A 13,495-nucleotide genomic window follows, 5' to 3' on the forward strand; every position below is an offset into this window, starting at 1 on the left:
ATTGTGGCCGATGAAGCCGAGAGTGGCCTTTATATTTAATAAGCAAAAGCTTGGTTTGCAACATTGTTTGCCCTTTCGAATGGACGACCCTCAGCTGGCAATTTAATTAAAAAGTTGCTTCGCTGTTTTTTATGAACTTGAGACATCAAACGCAGAGCTTTTTAAAAAAAGGGACCAGCAACGCCATAAGCTTCTATTTTAAAGTTTGATTTCACAAGTCACTGCGACTAATATGGACATCATGAGCGTCGCTAAATTCGTCAAGAAATTAAAAATATTGCGATGAACGGCTTTCTCAGGCTTTGTCGGACTATCTTTAAGTAGCCTGATCGTCTGATTGCTGTAAGAAGTTATCATTGATGATTGACATCAAACGCTGCCAGTACTTGCAGCCATCGTAACTGCTTGTTGAACAAGTAAGCTTTCAAAATTGCAAGTGCATCAGTTTTTCAACAGTTTAATATTGAGTTTGCATACGGTTGCTGCCTTGAGTTTTGACCTAAAGCAATAATTTGTTGACCTTTGCTAGTGTGTCAAATTAGCTCATTCGCTTGTAACAGGCGAATATAGCTGCAATAAGGAATTTTGCACATTCGACGGCTAGAGAAGTTTGCTAGAATTTACAATTGAGCATTGAGTTCTGATTAAGAAATGATATGACATTGTCGTATATAATGAAAATTGATTGATGAGGAAGTGATATGCGCATATTAATAAAATCACTCTGTTCCGCAGAGATTGCCAGCTTTCTTCAATATATCTATTATGACGATATTCTTTGCGGTAGAAATATTCACCTTGACTGCCATATGTACGAATTGGACAGATATCTGTCGTCGATACTACTACCCATTTCGTATATGACTCCGCTGCAAATTGCCTCGACTGCTTCCATCTCTGAATTATCGTTTAATATATATTAATTATTGTTGGAGTACAGATTTTAAAGGAACCGCTAGAAATAGGCAATCTGAATCCAGCAATACTTTCTCCTTAGAAAAAGTATTGTGCTGATTGTTTTCTATTAAAACTTCACCTCACCGTTTTTCTTGCACTTGCATTGTATTTACACTTTTTGCTCCGAGATAGGGGTCGGTGGTCCACCGTAATAAAGAATACGTCATAATCAAGCTTTGTTTAAGATAAGGTTGGAAGCCAAGTTCTACTGCATGAAATGCGCCATATCTTCTTTCAGCCATTGGAGTTCATGCGCTTTTAACAGCATCTTGAATGTTTTATTCATGGCTGTTATCTCGTGTACTATCTTTTACTTTCTGCGAGAATTACAGACGCATCAACACATGAAAAGAAACAAACACATTGCGATTAGAATCCAGAAAGCAATCTCGTCGTTTTTTTTCGACAATATACGTTGAAAACTATATTTTTATAAATTTCATCCCACCGTTACTGTTATTTTACCTTCTCTATACTGCTGAGAACGGAGTCTTTCTTTTTGCAAAGGTAGTTGACGGAATTTTCTGGCATTAACCGTCATATATGACATTTTTAACGAATTCACTTTGAAATTTGTAATTTGTCTGTCAAGTGGTAATGATGAAGAAGCTTTCCACAGCGCTCTTGCTTTCAGCTTTTGTGCTCGCAATCACAAAAGTGACTGCGGGACCGCTTGCTTACGGAATTTGCCAGACTGGGTGTAATGCTATCGCAGTAGCATGCTATGCTGCTGCTGGAGCAGTATTTGGAACTATAAGTGCCGGTGTTGGCACTGCCCCCGCCATTGTTGGCTGCAATTCTGCGCTGGGGGTCTGCATGGCCAGTTGTGTTGCAGCTGGTTGTGCGCCAACTCCGTAATTGGCGATTTCGGTCGAGCTTCGTGCAATTGAAATTTTTTAACAGTAAGCCGATAGCAATTATTCTTGGGATTGCATTAAATTTTTTTTAACAAATTGTGCGATGTGGAAAGGTGTCGGCGGTCCTCCGTAAAAATGAATGCGAACACATACGTCAGAATTATGCTCTTTTTAAAATTAGGTTGGACGCCAACATTTACATGTATTGCGTCGTATTTTATTTCAGTCAGCTAAGATAATGCGCTTAAAAACCTTTTTAATTGTTGTTTGCGGGTTTGCATCTTCGATGCTTTCAATATTCACAGCAACATTCAGTAGTCGTATCTGAATCAAACGTCGGCAAATACAGGATCTTGCCGAATAGACTCTTACTGCATTCGAGACAGCATTAAATTGTGGCCGATGAAGCCGAGAGTGGCCTTTATATTTAATAAGCAAAAGCTTGGTTTGCAACATTGTTTGCCCTTTCGAATGGACGACCCTCAGCTGGCAATTTAATTACAAAGTTGCTTCGCTGTTTTTTATGAACTTGAGACATCAAACGCAGAGCTTTTTTAAGAAAAAGAGAAGTTTGCTAGAATTTACAATTGAGCATTGAGTTCTGATTAAGAAATGATATGACATTGTCGTATATAATGAAAATTGATTGATGAGGAAGTGATATGCGCATATTAATAAAATCACTCTGTTCCGCAGAGATTGCCAGCTTTCTTCAATATATCTATTATGACGATATTCTTTGCGGTAGCAATATTCACCTTGACTGCCATATGTACGAATTGGACAGATATCTGTCGTCGATACCTATTTCGTATATGACTCCGCTGCAAATTGCCTTGACTGCTTCCAGCTCTAGATTCTCGTTTAATATATATTACATATTGTTGGAGCACAGATTTTAAAAGAAATTGCTTGAAATGGGCAATCTGAATCCAGCAATACTTTCTCCTTAGAAAAAGTATTGTGATAATTTGTTTTCTATTAAAACTTCACCTCGCCGTTAATATCATTAACTTACTCTAAACTGCCGAGCGATATATACCATTCTATCTGCAAAGGTAAAGATGATGGAATTTTCTGGCATTAACGGTCATATATAACATTCTAAACGAATTCACTTTGAGATTTGCAATTTGTCTGTCAAGTGGTGATGATCAAGAAGCTTTCCACAGTGCTCGTGCTTACAGCTTTTGTGCTCGCAATCACAAAAGTGAATGCTGGACCCGTTGCCTACGGAATTTGCCAGGCTGGGTGTAATGCTATCGCAGCAGCATGCTATGCTGCTGCTGGAGCCAAATTCGGGACTGTCACTGCCGGTGTTGGCACCGCCCCCGCCATTGTTGGCTGCAATTCTGCACTGGGGGCGTGCATGGTGAAATGTGTTGCAGCTGGTTTCTTGCCAATACCGTAATCGGCGAGTTCGGTCAATATTCGTGCATTGGTATATTTAGGATTAACCCATCCTAATATCATCTGTATCACCTTCTGCATTTTTTTGCGTTGCTGTGATTAATTATCAAGCCAATAGCATTTTTCTTGCACTTGCATTGTGCTCCGAGCATAGGGGTCGGTGGTCCACCGTAATAAAGAATACGTCAGAATCAAGCTTTGTTTAAGATAAGGTTGGAAGCCAAGTTCTACTGCATGAAAAGCGCCGTATCTTCTTTCAGTCAGTGGAGTTCATGCGCTCTGAACAGCATCTTAAATGGTTTATTCATGGGGTTGATATATGTTATATCATTAAATACCACAGCGAGATTCTAAACTTGCATTTAAATAAAAGGAGTAGGGTTAATTGCTTGTATTTAATATATTGATCAAAATCGCAAAATAATTTTGGTGTTTCCATTTTACGTCACGTTCACACAATAGGGTCAGGTACGCTGTAATGGGTGTACCGTTACAAGAATATTATTTCCAATTAGAGGAATTATAAATATCATTTCCTATAAGAGATAATAAATAAACAATTACAACATTATTATCGTTTATTAGTGTAACAGTTCCACAATTATCAATTTTGGTAATTTTGTGGCAACAAGATAATAGTTCTGTTGATTGGTTGATTTGAGTTTGAATCAATCCCGCCAATCGCCGTGCGCAAGTAGGCGCCATACATAGTTTTTATTGATATAATAAAGTCACTAGAAGATAGATATGCCAAGGAAAAACAGTGTTAAGATCTGCTACGAGCTCTAAAGAACTCTGATTCAGATATTAATTGCCGGCACGTTTGCGTGCAAGGTTACATCGACTTTCTATATAAACCTATTGCTTTATTGTACGGACGCTGCGGATCCTCCGCGCGTCGTTGTTCCTCATGATGAAGATATGAAGTACCAAATATTCTATGAGGCACACGATACTGTCCTTGGTGGTCATCTCGGAAGAGAAAAGGCCTACGGCTCTGTAAGTCAGATTTATTGGTGGCCCAAACTTTATAAATGGGTCAGCACGGACGTTCGCACATGCGGAACTTGCCAACGCGTCAAACCCTCGGTGCATGCTGCTGCGCCACTGGCAAGTCTGTTCGTATCCAGACGGTGTTGGGAGTCCATGAGTATGGATTTTGTTTCGGTCTACCGAAAGATTCGGCCGGTAACTCTGGCATGGTGGTCTTTGTTGACCGATTGAGCAAAATGGCTCACTAAGCGGCTGTGCCGGATACCATTAATGGTGAAGGTACAGCAAGGCTCATCGACCGCGTGTTTCGACAACACGGTTTGCCAGTGGCAATTGGCTCTGACTGGGACCACCTTCTCACGGATAATTTCTGAGAATAAATTTTCCGAGAGATTGGGCGTGTCCACCGCGGACCATCCGCAGACCGATGGTCACACTGAACGTGTCAATCGCGCCATTGAAGACATTTTACGCAGTATGTGTTTTAAGACACCAAAGCGCTGGAGCTCAATGCTCCTAGTGGTGGAATTCGGATAAATAACGCTGCCCATGCTTCTCTAGGCTGTAATCCGTTCTATATCAACGATCTCACCCACCCGCGCGTTCTTTTAACGGTTCCACTGCGTGGATCAGGGCTTGGCGGGGGGGAATTAGCCGATAGGCTTTGTGATATCGGCCCTGTTACCGTTCGCAAACAAGTAAGCGAGTGTCTCGCGATGCGATTTAGTGTCTTAAGACATGTAAGGGATACGATGGCTGATCGCCAAGACAAACAAAAAGAACAAGCAGATGCCAAAGGCAGAAGCTGTAATTACTCTCATGAGGTCGGAGACCGAGTTTTATTAGACGCTAAACTCTACCTACAAACTTGGTTTTCGCGGTATTCAAGACCTAATTGCGCTCGCGCTTTATTGCACCATTTACGATCGTGGCCAAGAAGGGCCTAGCATTCACACTTAGCCTTCCTAGCAAGGTGCGTACACACCGAGTGTTTTACGTTGGCTAAGAAGTGCTTTGCGTATGCGTCCACTCTTTTCAGTGTTGGAGCGAGTTCTTGCCGATGGCAGAATTTGCCATCAAGAACTCGGCGCATGCATCATCAATGCATACATCGCTCTGCGAAATGGCTTACACCATCCACGTATACCCACACCTATTGAAAGAGTTGTTTAAGGCTAGCAAAGAACAATCTTGCTTTTGCTTATTACGTTCAGACTCGACGTACAATGCGAAGGATACCAATGTTTATTCAATTAATATTGTAGAGGACAAACACAACATTAGTAAAAATGGCTATTGCTGACTTTGATAAACGATGCTGGTATACTCATCATCGAAAACACTACTAATAGTTAGAGGAACAATGCTCTCAGTAAAGAGGAGATTGACATATCTGCGGCGCGCACCGGTCGCACTAAAGACTAAAAACAAAATCGAGTCAGCAGGAGAATTCCTGCTGGCTAGTAAAGCTGAATCCGTTTCGTACAGGATTTTCACGCTGATGCGGTGGACTGAAAGAAACTAAATTCTGACAAAAAATTGAATAGCAAACGATCTTTCATTTGAAGTTATTAACCTACTCGTGCTGCCTACGGCATATCTACCTAAACATGTAGCGGCGAATGTGGGCAGTCATAAATTACTGCCCAGGTATATCGGCCCGTTCCATATACTGCATCACCGAGGCAATGCGTACACACTCAAGCAGCCTCGTAGGATGCGTACGCATGCTACGTTGTGTGTCGGGCGTCTCAGCCCGTACCATCAGTACGAGGCTTCTTCCTGTTCCAAATCAAACCGGCACGGACTAAGGCATCCGCCAATGCCTGATGGTCCCGAGCCAAAGCATGATAGTCTCGGGACAGAGTCTAGTTCCACCGAACCAGCCTTCTCGTTACATCCTCCAAGGATGAAATATCTTGACGAGCTGAAACCAGCTGTTTTAAAGGGACTGATGCGACCAATCGTTCGCCAATTAAGCAAACAATAATTGTGCACGGATTTGCAGCTGAACACGGAAACACCTTTGACCGTCGTCGCGTGTTGGCGACGACGGCATCGTTCGTGATCAACGTTCTTCTGTAAATAACGGAGGACGTGATCTAAGCAACGGTGTTGACTCGGGTACGGCGAATGAGAAGAACCCGATTTTTTCTCCCCCTCCACATCGTTTGACGGATTCGAGTGGTGAAACGTTTTCCTAATTGAACGCTTCTTGAGCCACCATTGGGTGATTCGTTCGTTGGCGAGGGATTTCACCCTCGCATGATGGCTGATAACCTCGTCTTAAACAAACGATGATCGTTCTGGTTCTCGTCCGACAGTTCGACGAGAGCCATTCTATTCCTCAGAGGGTCCATCAGAGAACGAGCGCTTCCCGCTCTCGTAAAAGTATTGTAAATTCTTAATCACTTCGCTCATCTCAGAAGAGATGCACGTCTTCTAATGATGGTCTTTAAAGAGTACATCACCTAGGCAGCAGGGACATGAGTCTTCCACACGAAAGGCAAGTTAAGCCTTCCTTTCTTGACAAACGGTGCAGCTAATAGCGTGCACTGGCAACAGTCCGTCTTTCGAACAGGTCATGAAAAGTACCCAGTTTGTCAAGCCAGGCCTTGCGGCCTTTGCTTTCCACAAGCTTAAAACGAAGGAATTACACCCTTTGCATAAACCATCGATGCCAGAAGCAATTATCGACGAAGAATTCAGTTTCGTTTCGACCAGGCTTGTAAAGCTTGGATGAGTCAAACAACGGAATTTGTATCGTTTGTTGGCCAAACGAGACCAACGAATTAGATTGCTCGTAGAGGGCAACCAGGATGTATTTTCGGGAGAAAATCGCAGCGTATTGCGGTGCCTCTACCGCTGGTTAATGTTAGCAAATGAGCTAAACTTAAGCTCGCAGTCATCTTTACGATCATTCTACCCCTGGTGATGCACGCTAGCACCACCAGTAGGATTCTTATCTAAGTGACATTTACGATCACTTCGTTCCTGGTGATGCATCCTGACGTTATCAGAGTATTCATCGTCGATGGAGTCATCACGAGATGAGTCCGCACAAAAAGGGTCTAATGAGGACTGAAACAACTTTGGCATCACCTCTTTGGTTGTCACATTAGAATCCGTAGGTTTAACGGACGTGGCTACGGGGGAAACGGAGGCCCCAACAGTTGCCACTGATCCGGGTGATGACGCCGACTCGTGCCAGTCACCTACAATCGGAGTAGCAGGTAACTTGTTCCAGTCACCAACAATCGGAGTAGCAGGTGACTTGTATCAGTCACCTCCAATTGGAGTAGGAGATGACGCACTATCACGGTAGACGCATGAGCGTCTACTGATAAATTTGCATCACTTGTAGCTGAAGTGAGCCGCGCAGCTGTCAGCTTTGCGGCTTCGCAGGCTACGCGCACGGGTTTCAAAACCATACGCAATTAAAAGTTGAAACCCAACATGTGCTAATTTACAGAGAGAGATAATAGTATTTTCTGTCACTCTATATCAGTCACTATAGTGACTGTTGTTTCGAGAGGGGGGGTGATGTAACGGGGTGTCCGTTACATATTAAAAAAATTAATAAAAGGAAATTAAAAGAAGTACAAAATTATTATCTTCTATTTAGTTGGACTTAATACGCAATAAGACAGATGTTCTATTTATTGATTTAAGTTTAAATCAACCCCGTCAATCGTTACAAGACACGAGAAGGCGTTGCACGAGGAGGCGCATTGCGTAGTAAGTTATTAATATGTTAAAGCCAGAAGATAGAAGATTGTTATGAAAGAACTTAAAAATTTAATTACAGTTTTACTTTTTCCTGTACTAAAGCCTTAGAACTAACCCTTAGTAGCTAAGACTTCTGAGCTACTTGGAACCTTCCTATGCACGTCGTGTACGACGTGAAGTAGTCGAGCCTCCCACCTTCAATGCAATCAGTTTAGGTTTACTAGTACTGTTGTCAGTACTTGCAAAATGTGCTCCGTTTCAAGTGGTTTGGTCGTAGCATAAGCCGAATATCTCCGCAGCAATCTCTATAACTTAAAGTAAAACAGGTATGATATATGTGCGAAACGTGCGGATGTGGATGGCCGGATGCACTATATGCAACAAAAGCCTGTGAATGTCAGATAGGAGCAAACGTCCACCTGTTCAAAGCCGCCACCTCTCGAAAAAAGTCATAATTTATACATATTGAATATATAATTATATAATTGTAAATGCGGAAGCTCCTTATACAATTAATATTTACTAATATGAGAGATAATTAAGAAGAATAAAGAATTTTGTCATTTTAAATTATGTTGTGACAGTAAGGTGACAATTCTGCTCATTGGTGATTTATGTCTTTATTCAACCCCGCCAAGCGATGCTGAATAGGCGGTGGTGAGCAATGAGTTATCATAAACATTTTTATAATAATACTATATTGAGTTAAAACTATAAGAAGGTATTAACATTTAGGAACTTTAATTTTAAAAGTACAGTTTTATTTTTTCGCTAGACTGAGCACTTCTTGATTTTTTCTTGTTGCTAAGCGATCGCTCAGCAGTTGTGAAATTTCCTCTGCACGTCGAGTACGTGAGGTAACAGGAGGAATCTTGCCTACACTATTATAAGTGTAGGTTAGATAGTGCTGAAGCAGTATGTGTGTAATGGGCTAAGTAGCCCTAATGTTACACAGTCCCCGTTAAGTACATTTGGTGTACTTAAGGGGATGGTCATTTACTTAAATAAAAAAATTAGACCACCACTCGGGTGTGGTTCACATTTGTGACCAACCCTAGTGTATGTGATGCACATAGGTGCATTCACATTAGGAGGGATGACGCCTAGCGTCAAGCCTGTATTGGTTCTATTGTCTAATTCGATATCCGACAAGGAGTAAGGTAACTCAACTTCCTAATCCAGCGAACGCTTACGTGTCGCTTCACGTGCATTAGAAGGTTTCGACCAAAAATACCCTGGCGAACCGCCAATAGGTTCACTATTGACACTCAGTATGGTGCCACCTCGGCCGACCACACTCGGTGGACTTAGACTTGCCACTCCACGTATCTCAGAGATACAACACCCTTGATGACTCGGCCTTAGGCCAACGATGCTTTCAGCATTCAGTGAATCGTTATTACAGCGAGTGTCACTCGACGGAGTACGTGCCGTGCCGTTTAAATTCCTTCGTCTGAGTCGGGCTCAGAATTAATGTTTTCAACATTGGAGTTTATTAACTCAGACATTCCAATGTCTAAAACACTGACAAACTCAGTCAGCGATTTGCGCCACTAGCCCTTTTTTGCCTAGCAAACGTGGGTTTGATGACTTTTTAAAGCTTTGCTAGGAACATTGCGCGTTGCCATTAAGGTATTGGACGTCCAATCGATTCATGGCTTATGGCTTTAAAGTCAGGCCATACCGAGGATGAGATCATATATCGAATCCAAATCAAGGACGACACAGCGTTCCATACTGTCAAAGTCCAGAAATTTTATGCCTAAGTTAAATCATGTAACGGGCCACCCGATTACACCTTTTCAAAAAGGATTGTCTCCAGGGGCAAATCCTTCCTATTTAACCTCTTTCCACAAACATACCCCCTAGTTCGGTACCGCTATGTCCGCCGGTCCCACGTTCATCTTCACTTTCAGGTGTAGGAAGTAAAGTAACACAGATAGATGAGATTATGTCAAGCGAAAGCAGCAGAAATCTCATAGACTACATGCGAACGGGCTATCCTTTGAACCTCCAAAGTCTTTGTGGCTTTTACCAGGTTCCATTCCTTCCAATAGCCGTTAAATTTTGAGTCAAGATCAGTAGGCAGGCATTTCAGGGAAGAAAAGTGGTCACCGTTGTCTTCTATTGATTCACGTTCTTTGCATGATTGTAACTATGTTTTCTGTAAAACCTGTAGTTGATACAGCATCATGGCTCAAACACCTAAGCTGGTGGTGCACCTCCCCCAAATGTCGTCCCTTGTGCAGCTACAAACTTAGAATGATGTAAAACGCTGCAGGAGTTGCCATCCACTTAATTTGTGCGAATTTGCAATGCACGGCTGGAATCAAACTTATAAATTTGGTTACATTATAAGCAGACAGCAAGAATCTAAAACCGAATTACATCAAAAACAATTGTTTTGCGGCAAAATTATTACCAGGAACTTGGTCACATACTGAACCTCATTGGCATTGAGCATTGCATTTACCAAGAACCTATGATATAAATGTCTTCAGACGAACGTCTCAAACATTCGTTTTCCAATGTTTGCGTTTTCCCGGTTTGTTGATGAAGATACCCCATTTGCTGACAACTATTCCAAGAAGATGCTGTGCCTAAATTTTCAAAATATGTGTAGTTGGCTCAGGTGTGTATGTCCGCAACAATGACTCCATTGTCTGGTCATCTAGCCACATGTTATCGGCATGAAAATTTCTACAGTATAGTAAACAGCAGTGGCTTTCGAATATGCAATGGTCATAACAAAATCATTGGCCTGTCGATGAGGCATCAGCCTCAGGCCGATTCGGTTAATTTCTACAGAGATAGCCGCACTCGAGCGATACGGGCGTCATCGTCGCTGCAGGCGGTTAAGGTCTCCGTTACTTGAGGCATTAATATGAGACATAACAATGCCGATACGGCAATTTTGAAACAGAACAAATACAGTCACACTTCCAATAATATTAATCCTAAAATAACACTATCCTCCAATAATCAATACCTTTTTGGTCTTCCAATGCCGTTCCTATGACCTTAACCGGTATCCTCTGGTATCTGAGTTTTAGCAGGATTTTTTATTGGTAAAGGTCGATAATCTCTTGTAAACCAACCAAATAGGGTTGTCTGCAGTGATTTTGTGCGCTAATTTTGCGTTGTAGATCATGCAGGACCTTCAGCGCTGCTATATGTGATCTTTGTTATCGACGTTGAGCATTTTTTTTACAACGCTCACAGCATTCAGCTGCACTGAAATTGGCAAAAAACAATCGTCCGACTCGTCGTCATCGTCGGAAACCTCGAGATTTGGTTCGTCTGCGTTCCCTGACGCCGATTTTATCAGCTCGTTGTCCGTCAGCTCACGTGCGCCCTCTGCGCTTCCTCATTTGGATTTCGAAGATTCGCGACTGACATGGGATGGCGAACACCGAGGGCGTCGATCGCATCTTGAAGTCCGTTTTCGATTGCTTCTTCCTCTGTGTCGAGGTCCGCTTTAGTGCGCGCTTGAATTCGATTGTTGAAGCGTCCGGTGTGTATAAAGCAATTAGCGATGACCGATTTTGGCAGTTCTTCCCATGCGGCTTCATGCCAGCGCATTGCCGTAAGCTGATTAACTTTGAAATACTGGTTGCGCCTTGTTCGTCCCGATCAAGCGCGTCCTGCAGCTGATAGCGGCGAAAATAGCAACGTTTAGAAGCTGCAATGATTCCAGCTTCCATAGGCTAAATCTTTGAAGTTGCACTTGGCGGAATGGATCAGCTCAGCATTAAAGATTTCCGATTCTGCAAGGATGTGCGACCCCCCCCCAGAAAAGACGCCCCCAAAGCAAGTTAGCTCTTGAACCTTACGAACAGAGAAAAGCTACAAATCTGCCTAAAGCATGACGAGTTGCCATGCTTGACTCAAGCTGCTCTTTGCGCTCGGGCAAAACATATTTAACCTACCAAAGCCTCATACTCAAGGCACAATAAGTTTCATTGTGAAAAAGCGATGCGAATATGAAGCTATACATTCAACGAGCCTCACGGCAAAGGTAGGTATTTTCTGGAAATCTTTTTTTACACGAATAGCTGCTGCTATTGTATATCACTTTTTATCGCGCACTCCCAAACACCCCGAACTAGATCAAGTGCTTGCAAAGTGCATTCTTCAATGCGAAGCCCGGCATGTCTGTATTACAACAGGCTTATCAAGTCAAAAGCTGCAAGGTTTGCAGAGCACATTAATATCGAAAACGCGCCATCCTTCGCATGGATTAAAAGCTCAAGTCCCACCATGGCTTTAAGGCTTGTAAGTCGCACGGTGAGAGCGGATCTGGTTACATGGAGACGGTTCGAAGAAGCGCTACCAGCCCTGAAAGAAAAGCTACAAAAATACGAGCTACGCGACATCATTAATATGGTGAGACTGGTCTCTTCTATCAAATGGCTCCGGATAAAACAATTGTGCGCACTCAACTTAAAGGGCAAAGAAAGACAAAACAAGATTGACCCTTGTCTTCGCTGCAGATGCAGATGACTCACATCGGCCCAAACCGTTCATCATCCGTCAGGCGCAAAAACCTACACATTTATTAAAAAAATCTGGCGAGGGGCTTGGCGTCTTTTTGGCTGGAATAAGAAAGCTTGGATGACAAGCAAACTCTTCCAAGAGTGGCTAAAGACGACAAATTAAAACAAAGAATGGACAAGTCGCACTTCTGTGCGATAATGCGCCTTGGGATATTGGGAACTAATTTTTTTGTGTGTTTTAGGTCGGATGGAGGAAGAGCAGTTTGACGCTTGTTTTGATTTTGTGGCACCTGGCCTTTCCAACCAATTAGAGTGCGCGCCTCTTTTGTACGATAAATAATCAACAAGAGGTACATCACGTATCTGATATCCTCCGATGCGATATTTTTGTTGTCCACGGGAAATATCATTTATTAGAGGTTAAATTGTTACATGTAAATTTTTGATTGCAATGTCGCTCCGAAAATTTCGTTTTGACATAAACGTGACCCTATAAATTGAAAAAAAAGTATTTTGCTGTACACAGCACCATTCAAAACAATAGATGGTTGACACCGTGGCCGACAAAGCGAAAACGTTCAATTGTATTGAATGTTGCCGTGCGCTTGACACCATAGGCTAGTATGGGAATATTAATTCTTATTTTTAAAACATTCGTGATAGAGGCTTGGACGGCAGTGCATCAATTCGTTCAACTAGGACTTCATATTTTCTTTTGCCATCTCCGCACACCATCCTTTTCCTTCTCGTTTCCAATGCCTCAAGCGTTCAAATTCATCCTAATCCTCGTCGTTGCAATTTCCGTGAAAGTCAGCTTTACAGAACTTTTTCTAATTAAGGCCGGCAAAGTGTACGACAACAAAACGAAGACGTTTGACCGCTCGAATATCAAGTCTAACGGACAGGACAACGGCGGCGCAACTACTTCTGTCTTCATTCTCGAAGCTGGCTCGACGATCAAAAATGTTAGCATAGGTGTGAATCAAGCGGAAGGCATGCACTGCTTTTCGTGATTGCACGTTTAAAAATTGCTGGTTTGAGGATGTGTGTGAA

General features: G+C 42.4%; 2 protein-coding genes across 2 annotated transcripts in view; both read left to right on the forward strand.

Annotated features, from left to right (window-relative positions):
* CCR75_000535 (uncharacterized protein) overlaps positions 1–3,225 on the forward strand; it is a gene marked incomplete at both ends in the record, with an annotated part of 7,900 nt that extends 4,675 nt beyond the window's left edge. The window contains 2 exons of the mRNA XM_067958642.1: positions 1,550–1,798; positions 2,960–3,225. Of these exons, the coding sequence (XP_067822278.1) occupies positions 1,550–1,798; positions 2,960–3,225 (515 nt within the window). The remainder of the gene's footprint in view (positions 1–1,549; positions 1,799–2,959) is intronic.
* A 9,972-nt stretch (positions 3,226–13,197) lies between these two features.
* On the forward strand, positions 13,198–13,455 carry CCR75_000534 (uncharacterized protein; the record flags this gene model as incomplete). The annotated part of the gene is made up of 1 exon (XM_067958641.1): positions 13,198–13,455. One exon carries the CDS (start codon positions 13,198–13,200, stop codon positions 13,453–13,455), a length of 258 nt encoding a protein of 85 aa, XP_067822279.1.
* Positions 13,456–13,495: the final 40 nt, after the last annotated feature.

The sequence above is a fragment of the Bremia lactucae genome, linkage group LG1 (genome assembly GCF_004359215.1).
Source record: "Bremia lactucae strain SF5 linkage group LG1, whole genome shotgun sequence".
NCBI classification, from domain to species: domain Eukaryota; phylum Oomycota; class Peronosporomycetes; order Peronosporales; family Peronosporaceae; genus Bremia; species Bremia lactucae.